This window comes from Trematomus bernacchii, unplaced genomic scaffold (genome assembly GCF_902827165.1).
Source record: "Trematomus bernacchii unplaced genomic scaffold, fTreBer1.1, whole genome shotgun sequence".
In the NCBI taxonomy this organism is placed as follows: Eukaryota; Metazoa; Chordata; class Actinopteri; order Perciformes; family Nototheniidae; genus Trematomus; species Trematomus bernacchii.
In genome coordinates this window covers 2,204,747-2,226,443 of record NW_022987573.1, presented here as the reverse complement: position 1 = coordinate 2,226,443, position 21,697 = coordinate 2,204,747, and the positions used below count along the sequence as shown (strand labels likewise).

General features: G+C 41.1%; 2 protein-coding genes across 7 annotated transcripts; one reads left to right on the top strand and one right to left on the bottom strand.

Moving 5' to 3' along the window:
* Positions 1 to 38: 38 nt before the first annotated feature.
* Positions 39 to 18,390, bottom strand: nr2c2 (nuclear receptor subfamily 2, group C, member 2). 6 transcript variants are annotated; one of them, XM_034126325.1, is made up of 16 exons: positions 18,296 to 18,390; positions 13,615 to 13,699; positions 13,407 to 13,489; positions 13,238 to 13,314; positions 12,822 to 13,022; positions 12,205 to 12,310; positions 11,876 to 12,055; positions 11,016 to 11,172; positions 10,818 to 10,908; positions 9,693 to 9,838; positions 8,586 to 8,763; positions 7,081 to 7,202; positions 6,296 to 6,435; positions 3,870 to 4,007; positions 3,624 to 3,729; positions 39 to 2,480 (listed from the first exon to the last, which is right to left on the bottom strand). In XM_034126325.1, exons 3-16 carry the CDS (start codon positions 13,414 to 13,416, stop codon positions 2,306 to 2,308), a joined length of 1,827 nt encoding a protein of 608 aa, XP_033982216.1. In that variant the 5' UTR covers positions 13,417 to 13,489; positions 13,615 to 13,699; positions 18,296 to 18,390; the 3' UTR covers positions 39 to 2,305. The 6 variants fall into 6 exon arrangements, 5 of the variants coding, with proteins under 5 accessions (XP_033982216.1, XP_033982214.1, XP_033982217.1 ...); XM_034126323.1 differs by lacking the exon at positions 18,296 to 18,390 and adding an exon at positions 15,743 to 15,916; XM_034126326.1 differs by lacking the exon at positions 18,296 to 18,390 and adding an exon at positions 15,743 to 15,909 and having other exon boundaries at positions 13,238 to 13,333.
* Positions 17,652 to 19,896, top strand: b3galt4 (UDP-Gal:betaGlcNAc beta 1,3-galactosyltransferase, polypeptide 4). Its single transcript, XM_034126328.1, has one exon. The coding sequence runs from the start codon at positions 18,023 to 18,025 to the stop codon at positions 19,133 to 19,135; it is 1,113 nt and encodes a 370-aa protein (XP_033982219.1). The 5' UTR covers positions 17,652 to 18,022; the 3' UTR covers positions 19,136 to 19,896.
* The last annotated feature ends 1,801 nt before the right edge of the window (positions 19,897 to 21,697 follow it).

Sequence of the window (21,697 nt, the reverse complement as noted above, 5' to 3'; positions counted from 1 at the left end):
TCATACTTAGGTTTTCAGCAATAATAGACTCAGTCATGTCATATTTCATAATGAATTGTTTATTTCTTTTTATAGCATGTGGCTTCAGAGAAGCAAGCCTCAGAGACTGGAATGCTGATACAGGAGCTCAGTCGATTATGCATGTTTTACATCTTCATTGGTGTGAGGTAGAAATGTGGGGTTGTGACAAACTTGAGCAAAACATTTATGTTGTTTCTAAATCTCAATGTTTGAAGAAATGCATTTCACATAAGCATAAAAAACCAAGAACATTAACATTGTATACAATGTTAACATAGGATACTCAAGCCACAAAGCTCAATAATAGAAATCTGATGTACTATCCTGTAATGTAAGAGCTGCTTATGGTTAATATTTTAAAGCCACAACATTTAAATACACATTTTTCATAAAGCATTTAATAAAATGCACTTAAGCAACTTCTTCATGCACTGCAATGCACTATAAAATGTATAACAATGCTCCTTATGAGGGCAGACAGCGACAAGATTATAAAACCTGGCTTACAAACAACATGCACTCATTTTAATGAAACTACATGTACAAAGGTCATTTCACAACAGTGCCTTTACAAACAGTTTGTATGGGTTTTAAACCCAAAATATTACAATTGACATTTACTTTTCAAGACATAATCCTTTTTGACCTCTTTACATTCCTGTTATCATTCATGTTGCTGTGGATTCTGAACCATTGAGGATTGGGTTAGTCAATGCAACTCTTTGTCTTTAAAGAAAATGCAGGTCTTTAAAATAAAAAAACGTACTCGAAAATGGCTTCCCAAAAAAACTTTTTTTTCAAATCAGGGAAACCTGCCCAAAAGTACTTTAAGTACACTTAGTATGCAACAAGCACATTTTGTTTACAACAACATAACGTTTTTAGAAAACATATAAAACACAAAGGTTTAGTCAGCATGAAAACAGTGGAACGCCACACAAGCTGATTGATGTGCACAAAGCAAAGAACAAATGCAAACACAAGTACAAAAACAGTAACATTGCTACACATAAGTAACATTTCTGAACTCAAAAATATTTAAGATAATATAATTCCTTAAAAGAACTAACTGCCAATGATAAATACACATACAAAAAGCAGATTGAGAAGAAGTGCCATGACACTGATGGGACAGAGAGAATTACCATGTTATAGATTGTCGTAAAGGGAAAGTGATCAGGTGATTGCACTGGTCATTAGCAACATATTAATGATAATACATACATTAGTGTACATCTCTGATAAGTCTTTTAGAATAAAAAAAGAAAAAGGTCAGTGAAACTTGCTAATTTGGCCAATCTGAAGGTGAGTTCAAAGTAAAACTAAAATAAACCAGACATTGGTCATGTTGTAATGCACTGAATGGTCGGTAAATGCTGTTGACGCCAGTTCATATAAATACAGAACTTTGAGTATGAATTAATTGAGGTTTGAGTTAGTTTCATACCTGATTGGAGTTTCATTCCAACTTTTTGTTATGTATTTAAAGAGATTCTCATTAATGTATTACACCTTTGAGGCAATGTTGTCAGTTTAAAAATTGAAAAAATATGGAATTATTACAAAGCGTGTATCGATTCCTCATTGTATGACATTCAGAAAAGTCATACGTTATCTTTGTAAAAGGCTGAATTCTCAATTCAACAGTACGGTCATTTAAATATTAGTTTTACTGCACAAATGTTACCAAATACCAACATAAACAAACACTTTATAGCTCAAAGTACACTTTTAAAGTGAGTACTGGAAATTACTTTAGTCTTTAGACTTTGAAGTAGTTGAGATTCCACTTCCACAAGAGCAGGATTTCTGTTTCAGCTTATTAGAGTCTGTTATCTGCATGCTAATGGTAAGTTACGTATGTGATCAACATGAGAGCATGGTAAGGCTTAGTTAAAACAGAAACAATAGGAAAGGCTTAGAAGTTAAAGCTCATGTGTCATTAGCTTGAAGTGCTATGAAGTCATTAAAGGAGAGGAGCACAGTTGAAGCTGCAGAGGGATTCCTTTTCCATTCAGTTCAGAGCGACTGAGGTTAGAGCCAGAAATTCAAGATTACCGCACTGCGTTAGCTCCAGAAAACATTCCTAGCGTCATCCTGGTTTTCCAATCCCAGATCATGTTAATATATCGAGGATTCCTGAATGACTTTGCACCATGCATCGTTATAAAACAAGGGGCTGCTGCAGGACTTTAGAGTGGGGTTCAACGTTAAACTCCACGAGAGAAATATAAGAGTACCTGAAGTGGATCCTAAAAGTTCCTGGTGCTGGAGCGATTGGCTGTCAGTCTGTGGGGTCAGAGTCCTGGCTGTTATACTCAGCCGTCTCCATCTTGAGGATGTAGGGAATGATGCTGTCAATGGAGACGTTACCTATCAAGCCAGTGAAGAAGAGCTCCTCTGTGATGCCCGAGTTCATGAGGCGCAGCGCCGGGAGACGAGTCAGGATACGGGTCAACCTGGGAGACAAGAAAACTCATCTAAACTCATGTGTTCACTGTTTGGCAAATGCGGTGCTCTTATATGTTGCATAGCATTTTCTCAAATGTGTTTATGGTGCCAAAATGAATGTCAGTTAGCCAGAGAGACACTACATTTCCTATACACTAAATCTAGATCCTAAATCACTAAATCCTCTATACAAGTGAATACCAACTGTTGAGGAATCATTTTCTTATGTATTCAACCTTTGACACAGTTCATAATTTTCTCTTCTCACTGTCTCCTTTCCCATGGCATAGGTCTACGGCCTTGGGTATTGCTGCTATCTCTCTTAAGGAGGGGCAGCTTGGGCGCATTGTTGCTGCCAGCTTATGACCAAGCACAAGCTGACATGAGATAGTTTATTGTTCAGGGACATCTAGAAGCCCTTCTTTTTAGGAAGGTAGGTTCCCTTGCGCACATTCTTTTCTATGGACGACAGCTCTAGTTAGATTCAGGGTCCATATTTGTTTAGTCTCGCTGATGAAGAATGTTGATTATTACACTCCGAACTAGTTAAAACCTGGAACTACAGAAGAGTTCTTCAGAATTGATTGTGGCATCTCAACCGTGTGGTCAACTCGTGGCCCGTGACATGTCTTGTGAATTCTCCGGCCGAAGCTCCAAATAAACCGTCAGTGTTTGCCATCAAAGCTCCAGCTCTCCTCGTGTCTCTCTGAGTCCTGTTTCCAATTGCTTCAGAAGTGTCCCCCACACCAACCTCTTTTCTTTTACTTCCAGAGCTCAAACAGATAAGGTCAAGTACCATTCAACACCACCCGTTTAACCCCACATTTATTCATTGTAATGGATTTCTAAACTGGATGATATTAAACCAGATCAAAGCTAGAGTGCCTTACTTTCTATATATAAATAAACGCCTATTTAATTTCAATCCAAAGAAGCTCACACAATGCTGATCAAGCTATCGTCATGAGGAAAATCTCCCTGTATTCTGCAGTATTTTGGATTTCTAGTGTCTGGCGCTGGTGCATAAATAAACACTTATGGTTACAAAGCTGCATTCATTTAAATTAGAGTGTATCAGATGCGTGAGACGTGCTAGTAAAAACTGACATGCTTGCAGTCCAGACGAGGATGGACAGGAAGTAAGGATGTACCTGTAGGTTTCCTCTGGGTATGTTTTCTGCACGTAGTCCTGCAGCTCCATCAGGGCTTTCTCCTGGAACTTCTCAATCTGACCACTGCTGTCCACACCTGGGTGATCTGATAATCAAACAGAACAACTTTTCATTTTCAAAATGCAAATACAAGTCATTTATTCAAAGCACTCTCCCTCCTTCATGGAAATCTTTAGATTTGAATGATACCTATCATTAACCTGTTGGAGGAAAGCAGACACTCACCAGGGCTGAACAGCACTATAGCTTTCAGGTAGGCGTACTCGTAGCTGTCCGTCTCCAGCTTCGTCATGCTGTTACAAAACTCCTGGAACTTCCAGATGTGCTCCATCACCTGCTTCACCCTCTCCCCCGAAAGCTTTTCTGGAAAACGAAAATGATTTATAAAGAAGGCTTCATTATTTACTTTAAGATGAATCTTGCCTGGAGTGTCACGTCAACCAAAAATAAAAATCAATATCAAAGACTGTTGACTGATGACACATGTTGTCATGTTTTGTTAAAATCGGTAATAATCTGCGGTGGCAGTTGCAAAAAATAAAGCAGTTCGGCACAGAGTACAGCTTACAGCCAAGCATAATATTTAGGGCTTGATTGCAGAGTGATTGACAGGACACTGTCTGTCCAATCAGACCGGGCTTTTTCAGCAGATTCTGAAAAAAGGCTGAATATAGCTATATGCAGTACGGAGCCCTGGAGGGTTCATAGAGAGAAAAATAAATAAAACGAGGCCACGCTTTATTAATTTGTGCGCACGATATACTTTCTCGTTCGCACGAGATACTTTCTATTACGCCATATTATTAGTTTTATGAAGAATATGTCCGGTCGCCAGGGCGCGCGCGTGTGTGTGTGTGTGTGTGTGTGTGTGTGTGTGTGTGTGTGTGTGTGTGTGTGTGTGTGTGTGTGTGTGTGTGTGTGTGTGTGTGTGTGTGTGTGTGTGTGTGTGTGTGTGTGTGTGTGTGTGTGTGTGTGTGTGTGTGTGTGTGTGTGTGGGCATTTGTTTATGATAGTGTCGTTCGTTCCGGTGCACTCCGGCAGGACTATAGCACTACATCGAGATTAAGATTAAACAAATTTCTTTCACTTGGGAATACACATATAACTATGGAGAACCAGATTTGTGTAAATTACTGTTCGTGGTAATTTGAAAACAAATGCCGGTGGTGTCGGACACACACAAACACACCGAACACACACATACAGAGCGGAGCTGAGCACAAACACACGCACATCATGCGCCCTGGTGACCGGACATCTCCTTCATAAAACGAGTAATAGGGGGAATACTCTGGTATTCGATGTGTGTAGAGGTGTGTGTGGTTAAACGTAGCAGCCTCGATCTCTATTCAGCTGTTCTAATGAAGGGAAACACAGTGAAGTAAACAGTAAAAGGCACAGCTCTTTGCAGCTGGTGCTGCTCTTCTCAGATTCTGCTGAGTTACACGTTACTGCCTCCAGTGCCCTGTACGACGAAGCCAGTTCAACATACCCTGGATATGTTTGAGTTACCCGGCTTAACTAACCCTAACAAACGCGATCTCGCTAAGCGGTTCTACGAAGCTGGTTATCAACTCAGTAAATCAACCAGGGTTTCTCTGTCCGGCTGAGAGCGCGTTCACGTGAAAGGGACGGGGTTAGCAACATTTGACCAATCACAAACATGGAGAAGCGTGCTGACAGCGCAGCGTCATACTTCATGAATGAATAGTAAATAGCAAATCCTGCTTCGCAGTACAGGCCACTGGTGCCGCAGAGATTTCATAAAGTGAAGGAGGTTTTCCTTCTATAAAACAGCTGTGGGCAGCAGATACTGTGAGAGTCACGGACAGGAATTCATAGATCAAAGCAGACTGGTTTACAGACTCTTCTGTTTTGCGAATCCGGTGCTTAAACAAATAGCTCTAAACCCCTGGCCAAAATGTCCCTAAATGAAGTCAGAGTTTGAAATATATCTCAAATAATGTATGCACTGCCATTTCTCCACATAAACATAACAGTCTGCAATGAAACGGTTGTCTCCTCTGTGCTCCACTTCCTACTTGGCGCACCGGTAACTTTCTCATGCGAACGAGAAACTAACGAAATACTTTTATTTTCTCTCCATTAACCTTTAGGGGCTCCGTAATGCAGAAGGGCATCATGAGCGGAAAAAAAGTTGACATTACAGCATGTAAACGTATTCTAGTAGTATCCAAAATTACCTAAATAAACCAAAAAAACTGGATAATAGAGCACCTTTAACCTGCAGTTGCCTTCTGTGAAGTGGCAGTAGACACATTTTGAATGTAATTTATCTTTATATAGTACATGTTAATGACACTTTCTAATACCTGAAGAATTAGGATTTGCATATTGGAGAAGCATTCATTTTCATAAGGCTTAGTGGTTGTGTTGGTGCAGTGAAGGAGTGTGAACGGTGCAAAAGGAGGAGAAACCCTCGCTCACATCTAAATTCAAACTGCTCAATTAAAAAATAGCTACATCTAGGTCTCACAGGTAACAGTGTGTGTGTTTTATAATGTAATTAAGCAATCGGAAAACGCTGCAGTGAAAACAACTTAAAATATGAATCAAATCCCACTTCTTGACTCATGAATATATGTGTGTGTGTCCTACTGAGAAGTGATGACGAGGTCTGAGGTCCATACCGTCCTGGATGCTGCTCTGAAGGTGGCTGATGATGGCGGCGAGGATGGTGGACAGGTTCATCTCGTGAGCGCACTGAGCCAGACCCAGAGTGAACAGCTCGTTCCAGCACGCCCGCATCAGGCTGGTGTTCGCCTCCTGACTGAGGAGGACGGAGACAGAAGATACATAAGTGTGAGCAGGAAGACAGGCAATAATGCAACCTTTGGAAACATTCTCAAACAGATATTGGCCGTTTCTCAATGTCGAGTAAAGCTGCTACAGAGCCACTATTTCAAGTATACTACCTCATCGAGTGGCGCCGAATGCTGGGCATTTAAACAGTCCTTCGGCGCCACTCGATGACGTAGTATACTTGAAATAGTGGCTCTGCAGCAGCTTTACTCGACATTGAGAAACGGCCCGTGTCTTTAGTGAATGTGCTTTTGAACATGTTGCACCCTCATCGCTGTGTGAGCTACAGGGACTCACCTTACTCAATATTTTTCTCAGCGTTGAATACTTTAAAAACCGAATGATTTGACCAGTGAATACGAATGTTGTGTTGCTGAACAGTGGATTCATAATTTAATGTAATTATTAATGTAATAATGTAGTTTGTTTTAGTCTGTTGCTTGTTCCTTTTATGGTAAACGTTGTACGTGTTGCCTTGGCCAGAAATCCCTTATAAAAGGAATTCTAAAACTAAATTGGGGTTCTCCTGGTAAAATCAAATAACAATTAATTGCATTCCTAAAAGGAGAATAACTGTTTAAGTTAAGTCTTCCTGTCTCAAATGCATTCTCACCCAAGAGCTGAGAAGGCAGGGATGGAGCGTGCCCAGTGCATGGAGAGGAAGAGGAGTCTGGAGGCTGACTCACAGATGTAGTGCACGTTCAGATACTCAGGCATGGGGCTGGGCATGGTCAGCTAGACAAGAGGAAAAGATCATAGGAGAGGAAAATATAAAACACTGTGTGACAAAGATGTCTTACAGTGATGATTGCTGAAGTTAAAGAAACAAGATTTGCTGACTACGGCTTTAGCTTATACACAATTCAAAATTGTAAGTAAATAAACCATTGTATAAATCAGGGGTGTCCAAACTTTTTTCACGAGGGCCACATACAGAAAATTATTGGAAGGGCTGGGCCACTCCCTAGAGGTGAGGTATATTGCCTCAGAAGTTGGAAAAATCAATCCAATGAAGGTAAATTATTCTTGATACTTGAAAATGCTTTAACCCTTATGTTTTTTTTTTACGGAACAAGGCTTCATGGTATCCTCCACAGCAGCTATATAAACACTACACAACTGATTTTGACCATTTTAGCCAAGTCTGAAGGTCTCTAAAAATAAAAGTGTATAATTTAATTTGGTGTTCGGGTCTGGGAAGACCCAGCAGAATTGCTGTGGGTGACTCGGGGTCAAATTTGGCCCAATCAAGATTCATCTTTGACTTTAGACACCCCACCCCGTCATCCACTGTCACAATAATTAAAAACTTTTTTTGGGGAGATTGTATTCAAATATTAGCCTATTATAGTCAGATAACGTAATGATCCACTGTCTTCACTATAGGAAATATAATGAGTGAATTGAATCACAGGTTTTACTTAAATATGTGGTGTAATGTTTGTTGGGGGCATAACATATAATAACACCAGGATTGTACGGTTATGAAGGCATAATAAGTTAGTTATGATGTAGTTAAAACAATATTGGATGATAGTCATTCTTTTTGAGTGTTTTGGACTGAGATAAATCATGGGTCAAAATTGACCCGCGAACACCATGAACGGTAACAGCTTTCGAACACATCACAAGGGTTAAGAAAAAAACAGCCTACTTCAATAAGGTTTCATTTACTGTGTTGGCAGCTCATTCCTTAAAACAGAAGCTTCAGATTGGAAATATGAAGGGTATATTTCAAGGTTGTTTTGTGCATTTATTATTGGGCTTTTTTCTTATCAACTTTGATTTGTTAGAAAATGTTTCCAACTTTAATTGACTGAATATATTTGAAAATTGGGCTTATTAACACATGAATACTGTGTAATATATTTGAACATATATATTTAAGAAGTCCAATATAAGACAAGCAGAAGTTTCATTTGTGGGCCATATTCCATTATACTTTTTGAATCGGCTGAGGGCCGATTCAAAATGGTCCGCGGGCCGCATTTGGCCCCCGGGCCGTAGTTCGGACACCCCTGGTATAAATAATGGTGTGTTTTCTTTATTATTTAACAAATCATGAATAATAATTCATATCAGATGTGTTATTTGGGCCATTGAGTTGCCTCCACCCACCGTAAAGCCGACATGGCTGTCTGTGAGCAGGGGTCCTTCCAACTCAATGATGGGGGTCTCCTGGTCTCGACCAATCAGCTGGATGGTTGTTCCACTGACACACTGCCGCTTCTCCTCCAGACCCTGTCTAATGCTGACCTCAGAGGGGTTGAAAACTTTGGCCAGGGTGTCGAAGGCACTGTGCACAACAAACAAACGCGACATGAACAGATCTGACAAAAGACTCTCTGCAACAGAAATAGAACTTTTGTCTCGTCATTTGTTTGATCTTTTTTGCCTCTGAAGACAAGAATATTGAATTTTAGATATCCTTCTTCCAAAGGGGCAACTAGCTTGACAGATGGAGCCAGAGAGAGCTGCAACGACGTTCAACCAGGAGGACCTTCTTTACTCATTAATTTGCTATTTCCATGTTACTACTCTCTCTCCTCTCAATAAGTGATCGGGGGCGTCACTCCCCAGCTTAACCAATCACTTCGCTCTATTCTCACGAGCCTATTATAGCGCTCCGCTAAACCATTTAAATCTGCTCTCCCCTCTGACAGCTGTCATTTCAGGTGACTCGACGCAACCCCTTTTCACCTCCCGTCCCTCCGAATCCAGGGTCAAGCTAAGCCACTCCCCTTCAGATCGAACCCAACCATCTATTCACCACCACCAGTGTCTAGACCCCGGGGGGTTTCATCGGATCGGTTCTACCCTCCCGAATGATACTCCCGCACAACGGGGCCTAATCGCCAAAACTCCATTACATTCATTTGTGTATTCCTGGAAATAAATATGTATTCTTACATCAAAACCGTCTCTCCTGATTGAATTGAGTTTATGCAAAACAATGGCACAAGGTGCTTTCAAGCTTTCCTGTTTTCTCAGTGTTGTCATATAATCCTTGATACAGTATCTTTGTTTTTTGTACTGACAAATCAAGACATTTGAAGAAGTCACAGAAACCGGGATGAACTTTTAACACTATTTTAATGACAATAAATTAAACCAGTAAACAATTAATAGATTATTCTAGAAAATGATCTGCAGCCATGTTTGAATTTGAAGTGCCTGTTTGTTTGATTCGACGATGAAGACACCTCTCAAAACAAACTGACTGACCGTGTTATCTCGCTGGCAGACTCCTCCTCATGTTGGCTGTCTGAGGTATCACCGTTGTTCAGATTCTCTCTGAGTGAGTCGCTCAGGCTAGCCAATGACGTCACCACATTGGCTAGTGTCCCCAAGTCTCCGTGCGCATGATCCATCTGAAGATAAATGAAAACATTGAAGAAGAAGAAGAGGAAGAAGAAGAAGAAGAAGAAGAAGATTGAACTTTATTGTCATTACATAGTACAGGTACTAGTAACGAAACAGTTTCTCTGCATTTGACCCATCCTAGTGATAGGAGCAGTGGGCTGCCATTATGTACGGCACCCGGGGAGCAGTGTGGGGAATGGTGCCTTGCTCAGGGACACCTCGGTAGCAGTTGGTCTTTCCGGGACTGGTGACCTTCCAGTTGCCAAGCTAAGCTATGGACTTCGCCACCACCGGCCTAGATTAATAGTAGAATAATGTAGAATCATTTCCATCAAATAGGTCAGCTGAACCAGGATCCACTATAGAAATAGGGGGTCCTACACTGGAACAAAGCATACAAATGATCTGAAGTGAGTTGATTAAATGTTATTGGAGTAGTATTTAACATATTGTGGCCTAGAAATGTAGTATTTATGTGATACAAATCTGAATCTTAATCTGAGCCACTGTAGCTTCTTATTTTTATTTTGTTCTTCCTACTTTCTGTTCATAGTAGAATTGTAAATAAGGCAGCCTTTCTCTCCTTTTGTCGACATTAAGGACACAGTTATTTTGTTTGAATACACTTTATTTGAACTTTCAATGAACAAACGGAACTTGTTTTTCTTGCTTACATTCAGTATGAACATTGAATATTATGTTTTGACAAGCAAGGCAGATTGAAACGTGCACTGTGAGGTGACACACATTACAAGATAAATAAAAACAGCTTTACAGGTTTTAATGCTCAAAGTCTTATTTTTTAGACCCTCATTATACTAAGACAAAATATAACAGTGTCACAAGGAACAAAATCTTCCAACATCTCCATCTGAGGGATCATACTTCTATTAGCAGAAGGAGGCAGCAGCAGGGCAGACATAGGGCAGATATATATATATCAAATGGTATATATTATCATTACAGTAAGTGCTGCAGCAGCTGTACCTTTGAGTCAGAGGCCAGCAGCAGAGTCCCATCACTCTGGATGAGCGGCTGCTGGATGTTCACCAGCATGCCCTGCTCCAACAGGCTGGATCTGCAGGAGACACAGAACATCGTCAGAATCCAGTTTACATCACAGTACAAGGTGAGTGATAGAATAACAGAGTGTGAGGTTTCTCTAAAGGTCTGATTCCCACTGACCTCGAGCCATCCGTCTCTGTATCGGAGATAAAGGTTGGCGTGGCGATGAGCGGACTGTTTAAGTCCTTGCGAATGTAAATCTTCTGGGTGGAGGCGGCACAGTTTGCATGCTTCTCTCTGGGCACCACGTCGATGGGCTTTCTCTCACTCTGGACAGCTGAGGATGAACCAAAAGAGAAAGATTAAGTTTTTGTTTTTGCACGCCTACTCAGTCTGTTTAAATCCAATATGATTAAACCAAATATGTAAACTCCGTTCCAGATCAATTTTGGGTTACATTATAATTTTACAGTTTGTAGAATAAGATTGCAGTTGTGATTGTTTTCGGTTTTGTGTGATCCAAAAATACTAATAGAATACTAATAACTTTAGAACATTGAAAAGTGAAAAAGTCAAAATCTCTGACAAAAAGATGGATGTAATCTTTTCAAAATGTGCATGATTTTATCCAACAAAAATGTTTAATTCATAATTGTTGGCGTTAAGCCTTCCTAAAACAACGTTTTTACTACTCCAGCTTTTGCCCTCGTTAAGCTTAGATTAGTGTAAATGTTGCATTGAACCATGAAGCAATGGCACAAGCCAGCCAGAATGGGCGCTACACTAGTTCAAACAACAAACTGTGGATTTAGTTGTTGCATAATAAGAAGACAGACATTCAAACCTTTCAATGTTTCATTCAAAAACCTCGAAAGAAGCAGTATAGACCCATCCAGACTTTGTGTATAAAATGTAAGACTATGTTTTAAGGATTCTTTAGTGAACTAAATGCTGTTTTGTAATACTTCTCCAAACCTGCAGACACCCTGTTTTTGTCTACATGTTTTTCTATAGTGTCTTGGATTTGCATTCAGACTCACAGTCGGTCTTCATCCCCATGTCAAGGCATTTCTTCAACCGACAGAACTGGCAGCGGTTGCGGTGGTGTTTGTTGATGACGCAGTCCTGTTTACTGCGGCAGCTGTAGGTCAGGCTCTTCCTCACGCTCCGCTTGAAGAAGCCTTTACATCCCTCACAACTGACTGCTCCGTAGTGACGGCCTGATCACAGGAGAAACTGGTCAGAGTGTGCGAGTCACTGGCCCACCTTTGATTGCAGACAATATGCAGCAAACATACATTCAGATTTAGCGTCAGGACACATGACCTTGTCCTCACAGGGTAATGCACCTGACTGTAAGCCTCAGTACCTGAAGCCTTGTCTCCACACACCAGACAGTACTCCACTGGCTGCGGTCGGCTCAGGTCTCCGGACTGCCCTAACAACCGCTCCATCGACACTGGATCTGTGACGATCTGAACAGCAAAGTCAAACACAGGCCATTCATCTTGTGTTTCACCTTAACACAATGTCATAATCATGGCTATCTGAAAAGTATGACAAATAACTGCAAAACAGTGATTTTGTAATAAAAATGTGACCTCCTGAACTCTATTTTTGAGTGTCTTGTAAACTCATGAGTGTCAATTTGTGTGAATGACACAAAAAAAAAGATCAATGAAATAAGTGAAATAAATATACACAGTACCTTTCAAAACGTATTTTTATCAAGTTCTTTATAATAAACAACAGAACAAATCCTTAACAGAATAAAAAGAATCTCAAAAACAAAACACATAATAAAAAACTGAGAGTAAAAGAAACTAAAATGTTATAAAGCATGAACAAAATCACAGAAAGAAATGTGGGATTGGTTGGAAGTAAGACGAGATATACATTGTAGCCCTGATCAGGTCCCTAAGACTAAAGAGCCCTGAATGCATACCACCATAGTATATGAATGCAGACTGAGGGAGAGGACTGTACCTGTATCCTTCCTGGCATCAGGCTGTCGCCGGCGGTGAAGATGAGCTGCTTCGTGCTGTGGCCGTCTGGAGAGGCCAGGATAACCTTGCCAGCCCCTGAGCTGTCAGCTGTTGTCAGAATGAACTGCTGTTTGGGAGCAGAGGACGGCTTCATCGCTGTCACTATCTGGATCTTCTGACCTGTCTGCTGGTCAGTTACAATCTGAGGGGGTTAAGAGATGTAAGAGGGAGACAGAAAGAGAGGGAGGTGGAAATGAACATGGTCCAATGGGGTTGAAGTAAAAAATAAAAGAGCAGAATGACATTGAAGGTGGGAGAGATGAGTCACATGTTGCAACATCAACTAGTTTGATGCTGCTAAAGAGGAACAGTTCAACAGGTAGCAGCAGGTTCACATCTGAAGAATTTGAGAGTTACCTGTATTCGCTGTAGCGCTGTGGCAGGTTCAGTGGAGAGGACCTGAAAGCGCTGTGGAGACTCACCCATCACTGAGTCTGAAGGAGAGGATGACACCTACAATTTAAAACACATTTCAACATGCTTCAACACAAATAATCTATAAGTCTGCATCAAATATTTGTCTTACTTGAGTCCATTTACAGCATACACATTTGAATCGTAGATCGTTTTATATGAAAAGAAGTCGGAGTGTCTACAGAAGGTATGTCCCTATGGAAACAACAACAAAAAATGTAACATCCGCCAATCACGCAAACAAAGATAGGAGCACCAGAGTATTTTTAACTTTAAAAAACCTTCAGACTGCCAGCACATCATGAAAATCTCCCTCTCACCTCGGCTTCGTGCTCAGAGTCCACTTTCTGCTGAGAGAGCAGATTTAGGCTGGTGGTCATGATGATGAAGGGTCATCAGTGAAGTCTGTTTGGAAATATGAAGAAAATCTACCACTGAAAATCACAATCCAAAAGGAATGATGTCTGTCGAGCTCTTGTAAAGGAGCTATTTATCAGTGACAATTACAGCTACTATAAAATAACTTTTCTTTTCAATGGCATGATGGGCGAAAAACACATGTCTCTACATTTTACCAGTAAAGTGGAATAATCAGTGATGGATCAAATCATACGTTCACACATACAATCATTTATTTATGATAAGAGAAATAAAAGTATACAAAATAGTTATAACATCTGTTCATGGTTACATATCAGCATTAACATTAGGTAGTCGGTGTTACAAAACATCTCACATACTTTGATATTTGTCCTGTGCAGACACCTCAGGTAAATATTTTGTCAGAAAAGTCCAGCGTTTGCATGACTGCAGTGATGTGCAAGATGAGTCAATGACCTCTGAGTGCGACCTAGACGTGAGATTTGAGAGACCGTTGATAACCAGATTACACTACAGTCTGCTGGGAATCCACATGGCCCAATATGGCACTGTAACAAAGGGGGAGAGCTGATGTTCCTACATACAAATATACCATCTTTAATATGGACATACAGTACCTAGATCACCCCTGCTTTTCTTGCTGTCTTTGGTTGCATTGTTATTGTTAGGTAGAAAACCTGCCGTGACCTTTTAGATGAGACTTGATTCTGATCACAGTCACAGAAAGATAAACTGACAGAAAAAAGGTTTTACTCCAAAATAATTAGTATGCAATAGTTATCAGGAGAATCTGAAATCAATGTGTTTGAACTTTTGTCAAATGTATTGCTTTGTATGAGATAGTTTTGCAAAAAGCTAAAATAATAACTTGATATTTGACCGTCTCATCTTTCTATTTGTTTAAAAAATAATGTCATATTATAAAATAGAAATGAAATATATCTTTGTTTTCCTGCTCTGCTTGATCTTGTGATTTTTGTATGTCTTATTATTTATCTTTTTTTTATTATTCGATATCGCCTTATTATCTTGTTATTTTAAAATATATATTTTGTGTACTTAACCCCCTTGAAAACGAGAGTAGATCTCAAGGGGTTCCAAACGGATTATTTTATTTTTCATTTTTATTCTTACTATATATACTTGCAGCTAATGTTAATTTTATTGTGCATTATATTTGTATCCTATTGTATCTTTTAAACATGTTTAACTCGTGTCATGCTTGAAACTGCTGCTGAAACCAAATCATTTCTCAATTTTGGGATAAATAAAGTCTATCTATCTTTCTATCTATCTGTGTTGTTATCTATCCATCTATCCATCTATCTATCTGTGTTGTTATCTATCCATCTATCTATCTATCTATCTATCTAATTGCCTGCAGTACATTGATGTATAAAGAGCCTGCAATGGCTCCATGATATGTTCACTGACCAAAGGTAGGATGCCAGCTGCTCTATACTGTTCACTGATTGGTCTAACAGAGAGCCCATCAATTCCTCCGTCCTCAAACGCATCACAACAGAACAAAATGGACAAACTGGCAGTCAGCCAATAACACATCCTTGTGATAAATATATTACAATACTTATATTTCCAGACAGTAGAGCAGCCGGCTGATTTTGTGCTGGTAGTACATGTATAAAAATACAGCTTTGTTAAATAAAGTATTAGTCCTTATAAACCACGTATGTCCCTGAGATGGCAAAGGTAAAAGGGTCGAGTTCATCTGCAGCAGCTCTCCTATGTTAGCAGTCACTAGCAAACCCAACACTAGCAGCGGTCTGCAGCCCTCTCCCCTTGATATGTCATTGTATCATGCATGGATCGGTCCAGGATAAGTCGACGGTAGTGTCACATATAATTAGTGAAATGATAAGCATGTCAGCGGAGCCAGACTCCGCCCTGCGCTCCGCGGTGCCTGCCCGGTCCCGAGCTGCCAGAGTCGGGCAGGAAGGGAGCTCCGCAGCGGCTAGCTAACATGCTAGCTGAGATTAGCTGCGCTCTTTTATCTTCCGGTATCTCAGTCGAGCTTTCTACGGTTTTCAATCCGTCACTGAGACTTACCTCTGGGGAACGCTGCTCACAGATTTCGGTCTCTTTGATATTTTATAAAATATTTGTTTTGGTTTTCTTCTGTTAAAGGTCATAGTTCGTGACCCCGCACCGCCAGCGTTGATGATGGTTGAGGTTGTTTTTTTCCCCCTACTTCCTCCGTCGCGTCCCCGCGCGCCTCCAACACCCCCCACCCTTGGCGCGAGCCAGACAGGACTGACGTCATCGTGTCTGAATGACTTTTCTTGTATGTTATAAAATTAACATAATAAAATAAAGTGTAAGCTACTATCAGACGAATAAGAGACACTCAAGTATTTTTTGTATCTGTTAAGTATTCCTTGCTCCAATGATATATTCCCAAACCATGTCCTATTTTGAAAAGTAATTGATTTATTTTGTGAAAACCCCTGGAAATTAAATAATTAATTTGTTGTTCAAATGTGATTTTATGGGTGATTTTGAAAGAAATATGTTTATCTATATATATATAGATAGACATATATATAGTTATCTATAATAATACAAACTGTTTTCAATCAGATGGTTGTTGTTACAGGGCTGTAATTAAAAAGTTACATGTAAGCAATGAAGGCTTAGCCTTACAATACAAAAAGTGTGACAAATAGTCAATGCTTTTATTCAGCCATGTAAATGTCATTACAAATGTAAATCTTGTTACAAAAATGTGGAAATTTTAAGCCTTCCAGAACAATAGACTTTTGAGGAAATTAGGAAACATTGTGATTAGTAGTTAAACTTTGAAATTAAAAGAAATGTGTAGGTTTATTTATTGGTATTAGGAAAAGGAGTAAATCTTTGTACGACAGAATATGTTTATCTTCACATAAAGATAAATAAATGTCACCTAGTCACAAAAATCTCACAAAGTCACATGCAACTATTTTAATCTTGATGTTTTTTTTTCTGACGGAGTCTCGAACCATGTCAAAAACAACCATTTGTGATTTGTAACAGCATTTGTTTAAAACAAAAGAAAGGTATTGCGGCTTTGTTTGCTGCACTTTCCCCATCATGTACATTTTTGTAAACTACGGCCTGATAAAAGTAGGTCTACCTAATCTGTCTGCGTCTAAGATTTCAGGTTGTGCACTCACGTAGCTGCAGTCGAGAATCAATTCATATTTGCATTATCCATTTGCCTGCATTTACATGACCATCTCCCTCCATGTTATGGAAACAAATAGAACTTTATGGTCCAGCCTCAGAAAAAAATGTACCTCTGAATGACCACCAGATGTCGCCCTGCACCGCCCTATACGACTGAATGTGCAGGAGAACAATAGGAGCACGGCAGCAGAGATTCAGAATATACCCAATGACCATTATGAATGTAATCGTTACAATAAAATGTATATTTCCTTGGGTTAAATATTTATAATTTTCTTTTGTATAATATTTACCGTCTCCGATGGAAAATTGGCTATAGTTGATTGATCTCATCTGTTTTGGATCTCCATCAATGTAGTAAATATGCGACGCCATTACTTGCAGCTTTAATCGGAATCTGAAGCTATAGTAGGCTAGATAAAATAATGTGTTACCAAGTCACCCAGTTTACAGTTTATCCACAGTTTAACTAGGCCTATAATATCATATTATTTTAATAATCATTAGCCTGGTGATCGCAAACAGTGACATTTTACGAAAAAATATTTGTACAAATGAAGTCTTACTGCAAAGGGTAACAATTGTCAATACCGTTTGAATGCTATTGATGTCCCGTGGAATGTGTCTTTCTGGTTTGCCCACAGGACAGTTACATTAGCCTATATGTCTGATGTCTGTTGTAAAGTCGCACTGTGTTTACCGATGACAGGAACTCTTACATATTTGTCAAGAGCAGAGGCATCTAAAAAAAACACAAGAAGGATTTTAACTATATAAGGGCATCTGATCATCTAACACTTTCCCTTTTGTCATGATCGACCTCATTAGCTACTTGGTTGTAAAGAAGCAGGGCAGAAACAGCTCCGGGCTGCTGCCGAATCGACCGTTTCATGTGCGCAGCTGCAACCCCGCTTTAGTAAAGACCGACCGGGCTGCAGCATCAACACAAGGGTACCAGCTCCTCTCACTGCAGCCTCCTCCAGTCGCTGCTGCGCGTCACTAAACCTCAGAGCAACGAGAAGACCAAGAGAGATGGACACGCAATGACCGAAAAGGGATTTTAATCGTGGAGACAAGAAAAGGAGGACCGGTGAGCGAGGGGCAAGCTGCAGCAGCTACAGCGGTCTGCAGAGCTGCCTGTAACGGTAGTGGGGGTTGGCCATGGTCGGACGGGGGCTGTGGATATGTAAGCCCCGGTTTGGAAAGCGGGGCAGGTTTGGTGTTTTGCCTTATCTGTGCGCAGCGATAGCGAGTTTAGCCTTACTGGCTCTGCTCTTTGTGGACTGCATCGAATCATGGGTCACCTCCATGAACATGAACACGTTGGTGGAGTCGCACGCAGCCATCATCCCCCCGCAGAGCGTCCCCCCCACCCGACCCGAGGAGTTTCTGCTCATGCCCAGCCCGTTAATGTGCCAGCGTGCCAAGCCTTACCTCATCACCATGGTTACCTCGTCTTCTGCCAACCAGAGGGCCCGCCAGGCCATCCGGGACACCTGGGGAGGGGAGGTGGAGGTGAGGGGCCTGCGCGTCATGACCCTCTTCATGGTGGGGGTAGCTTCTGACCCCGGACTGGCCAAGCTGCTGATCGAGGAGGCCAGGGAGCGAGGAGACCTGATTCAGGGGCGTTTTCTGGACACCTACTCCAACCTTACCCTGAAAACCCTGTCCCTGCTGGGCTGGGCCCGCAGGTTCTGCCCCCAGGCCCACTTCATGGCCAAAGTGGATGATGACGTCCTGTTTAATCCCAGTGCCCTCCTGCACTTCCTGAACAGGAGTCGTAACCCCTACGAACAAGGAGACTTATACCTTGGCAGGGTGCATCTCCACGTGGCCCCGAACCGTGACCCAGATGGCAAGCACTACCTCCCTTCAGGGGCCTACCCTCCTTCTGTGTTTCCGGACTATTGCAGTGGCACAGCCTATGTTCTGTCCCGCTCCGCACTGCTCAAGATTTCCCTGGCGGCCTCTGCGTCACCTCTTTCCACACCTCTGCCCCCTGAGGATGTGTTTGTTGGTTTGTGTGCCCGGACAGCTGGAGTGTTGCCCTCACACTGCCCACTCTTCTCCGGGGGCCTAGGGGTGCCGTACGGGCGCTGCTGCTATCAGGCCATGGTGTCCATCCACCACGTCCCACCCAGGGAGATGCTGCACTACTGGGCTGATGTCCACATATCTCGGCCCTGCTCCTGGCTGGGTATCCGGGCTTCTCTGGGGCTCTGCAAGGTCAGGGCGATGCTAGGGACCGCTCTGGGGCTGGAGCAGGGCTTGTGAGGGTGGATAAGAAGGAAAGGAAGAAAGTAAAACTGGACTTATTGGGGCTGTGCCTCGATAATGTGAACAGTACACGTGCTCTTCAGGCTGTAAAATGTCTGTATTTGTATAGCTTTATTTTTTTAAACACAATTATGTATTTCATTGTTTGTTGTTTTGCAGAAAAGAGGACAAAGCAGCTGGTGGTATGTCACAGTAGAGTAGACTGTTACATTACTTTCATTTTGTAAACGTAAAACAAACAACACTGGCATGCTGCTGCAGGAAATACATCCGCTCGGCTTAACTGATCATTAATTCAAACACGTGTTTCTAGAACTCAACTGACATCTATGCTGCTACCTCATATAACCCGTGTAGTCTATCACCAGGTAGGCTACTTCTGGTGTAAATATTAGTTTAATATGATGCCTAAATGCACGATGCTTTAAACAAAAGTACAATAGATATCAAACTAAGGCTCCATGAACCTTGCAAAACACGTTAGAAGTACAACACATGAATCAGTCACAATTTAGATGTAGTGCAATCTGCCATTATTTGCATAGTGGAAAATATGGTGTATTCGGACTGATAACAGATACAATTGAACTTCTGTGTGTGAAAGCTCAGTTATTCGGCCGCCTCATTTATTAAAATCTAAGAATTAAACTGATGTGATACACAGCTGTATTCCAGATAACGTTAAGTATTACCTTGGTTTGTAATAGTGAGATTAAACATTGTAATGTGAAGAAACTGCTTCTCAATTTCAGTTTCGTTTCTCCGCTCTGGGGGGGGGGGGGGGGTGGACTTTACTGGCATTGATCCGGACCAGTGACCTTGTATAAAGTTCACAACTGGACCTTTAATTTAAAAAGTTTGAGTACCCCTGCTCTAGGCTCTCTGAGGGCCTAAGATATTCTAACAAATAATATTTGAAAACATTAAAAAAAAACATTTTATTTAAATTTTTTTTTTAATATTTTTCATTAGTTTTACCAAAATAACTTGATTTAATTGTATTTAAAATAACATTTCCAAAGAAATAAATCCTTCGAATCTGCCTGTTCAGTTTCTGTTGGAATGTGAAGGGTTAAATGCCGTCTGCGAGTTATGTGAAGACGGCATTTTTCAGAGTTTGATGAGATGAGAGCTCTGAGAGCAATGAGAGCTCTCTCATTGAGTTACTATAGCGGGCCCTCTGTGAATGTACAGAGGGACAGGGTCATACGTTTTCTTTAAAAAAAATACAATTTATTTGAAAGTTCAAGTTTTTATCCTGAACTTTGAAAAACACAATGATGTATATATTCAAAATAAAAATAAGTATTTGAAATAATTTTTCAGGTTGAATATTATTTTTGATTCAGTTCCGTCCTACCACTTGTCCTCTGGACCCTATCCCCTCAAACCTCCTTCAGACTATCGCTCCTGATATTCTACCGTTTCTCACCCATTTCATCAACACTTCTCTAACTTCTGGTCACTTTCCAAACAGTCTCAAGGAGGCAAGAGCAAACCCTCTCCTAAAGAAACCCACTCTCAACCCATCTGATGTTATAAACTACAGGCCTGTCTCTCTCCTCCCGTTCCTGTCTAAAACACTTGAACGCGCTATCTTTAACACTAGAACCGCCAGAGGTTTTTGTATACCTAAAACCGCCACCTGGGTCAAATTGACCCGCTGTTAGAATGCATTGATTTTCAAGGTAAAATGTTCTTTTATTGAACAGTGAGTTTTGATCGCACAGGGATGAAACGTATACCAATAGAATCTGTGGACTCTCAGCTTTTCACAGGGCTCGACATTATAAATGGCCCGCTGGCCCGGAAGCATTATTTAGACACCCCGGCCAGCATAACGTACTTTCAACTCGCCCTACAGCTGTTTGCTGCGGAGCGCAGCACGAGCAGTTTCCCGTGAGCGGGAGCGCACTCCTTCACTACAGACTGTCTCTATCTCGCTCTCTCTCTCTATCTATAACTATCTATCAATATATCTATCCATCTATCTCTCTCTCTCTCTCTCAATCTATCTCTCAATCTATAAGGAACCGCAGTAGACAAAAGGCGTTGCTATAGCAACACGTCATGTTTATATGAAAAGGGGTGGGCTGGGCGTAAATAGGTATAAATGGCAATTATTTTGGCGATTTCTTCAATCTGACTTCATATTGACAATTTTTAACAACATAGGGTGCTACATAACACACTTTCAGGAAAAGTCACAGACTGGGAGACTTTAATATTTTATTGAAAAAAAGTTACATACAATAAAAAACAGCTCTGGGTCAAATTGACCCGATTGGCGGTTCTAGTACAACTCTCCTGTTATCTCCATCAGAACAACCTTCTGAATCCGCACCAGTCTGGTTTCAAGGCAGGTCACTCCACAGAAACTGCCCTCCTTGCTGTCTCTGAAGAACTGCACACGGCTAAAGCAGCCTCCCTCTCCTCTGTCATCATCCTTTTGGACCAGTCTGCTGCATTCGACACGGTGAATCATCAGATCCTCCTTCGCACTCTCCAAGAACTTGGAGTTTCAGGCTCTGCACCTTCCCTCCTCACCTCATACCTCAA

What these genes read in the sequence shown, in the direction of transcription:
- nr2c2 (XM_034126327.1), bottom strand. Translation starts at nt 13,674, where the DNA reads ATGACCACCAGCCTAAATCTGCTCTCTCAGCAGAAAGTGGACTCTGAG. An exon ending in TGCTGGCCTCTGACTCAAAG is followed by an intron (nt 9,839 to 10,817) that starts GTACAGCTGCTG and finishes ATTTATCTTCAG; the next exon opens with ATGGATCATGCGCACGGAGA. An exon ending in TCAGAGCAGCATCCAGGACG is followed by an intron (nt 4,008 to 6,295) that starts GTATGGACCTCA and finishes TTCGTTTTCCAG; the next exon opens with AAAAGCTTTCGGGGGAGAGG.
- b3galt4 (XM_034126328.1), top strand. Translation starts at nt 18,023, where the DNA reads ATGGTCGGACGGGGGCTGTGGATATGTAAGCCCCGGTTTGGAAAGCGG.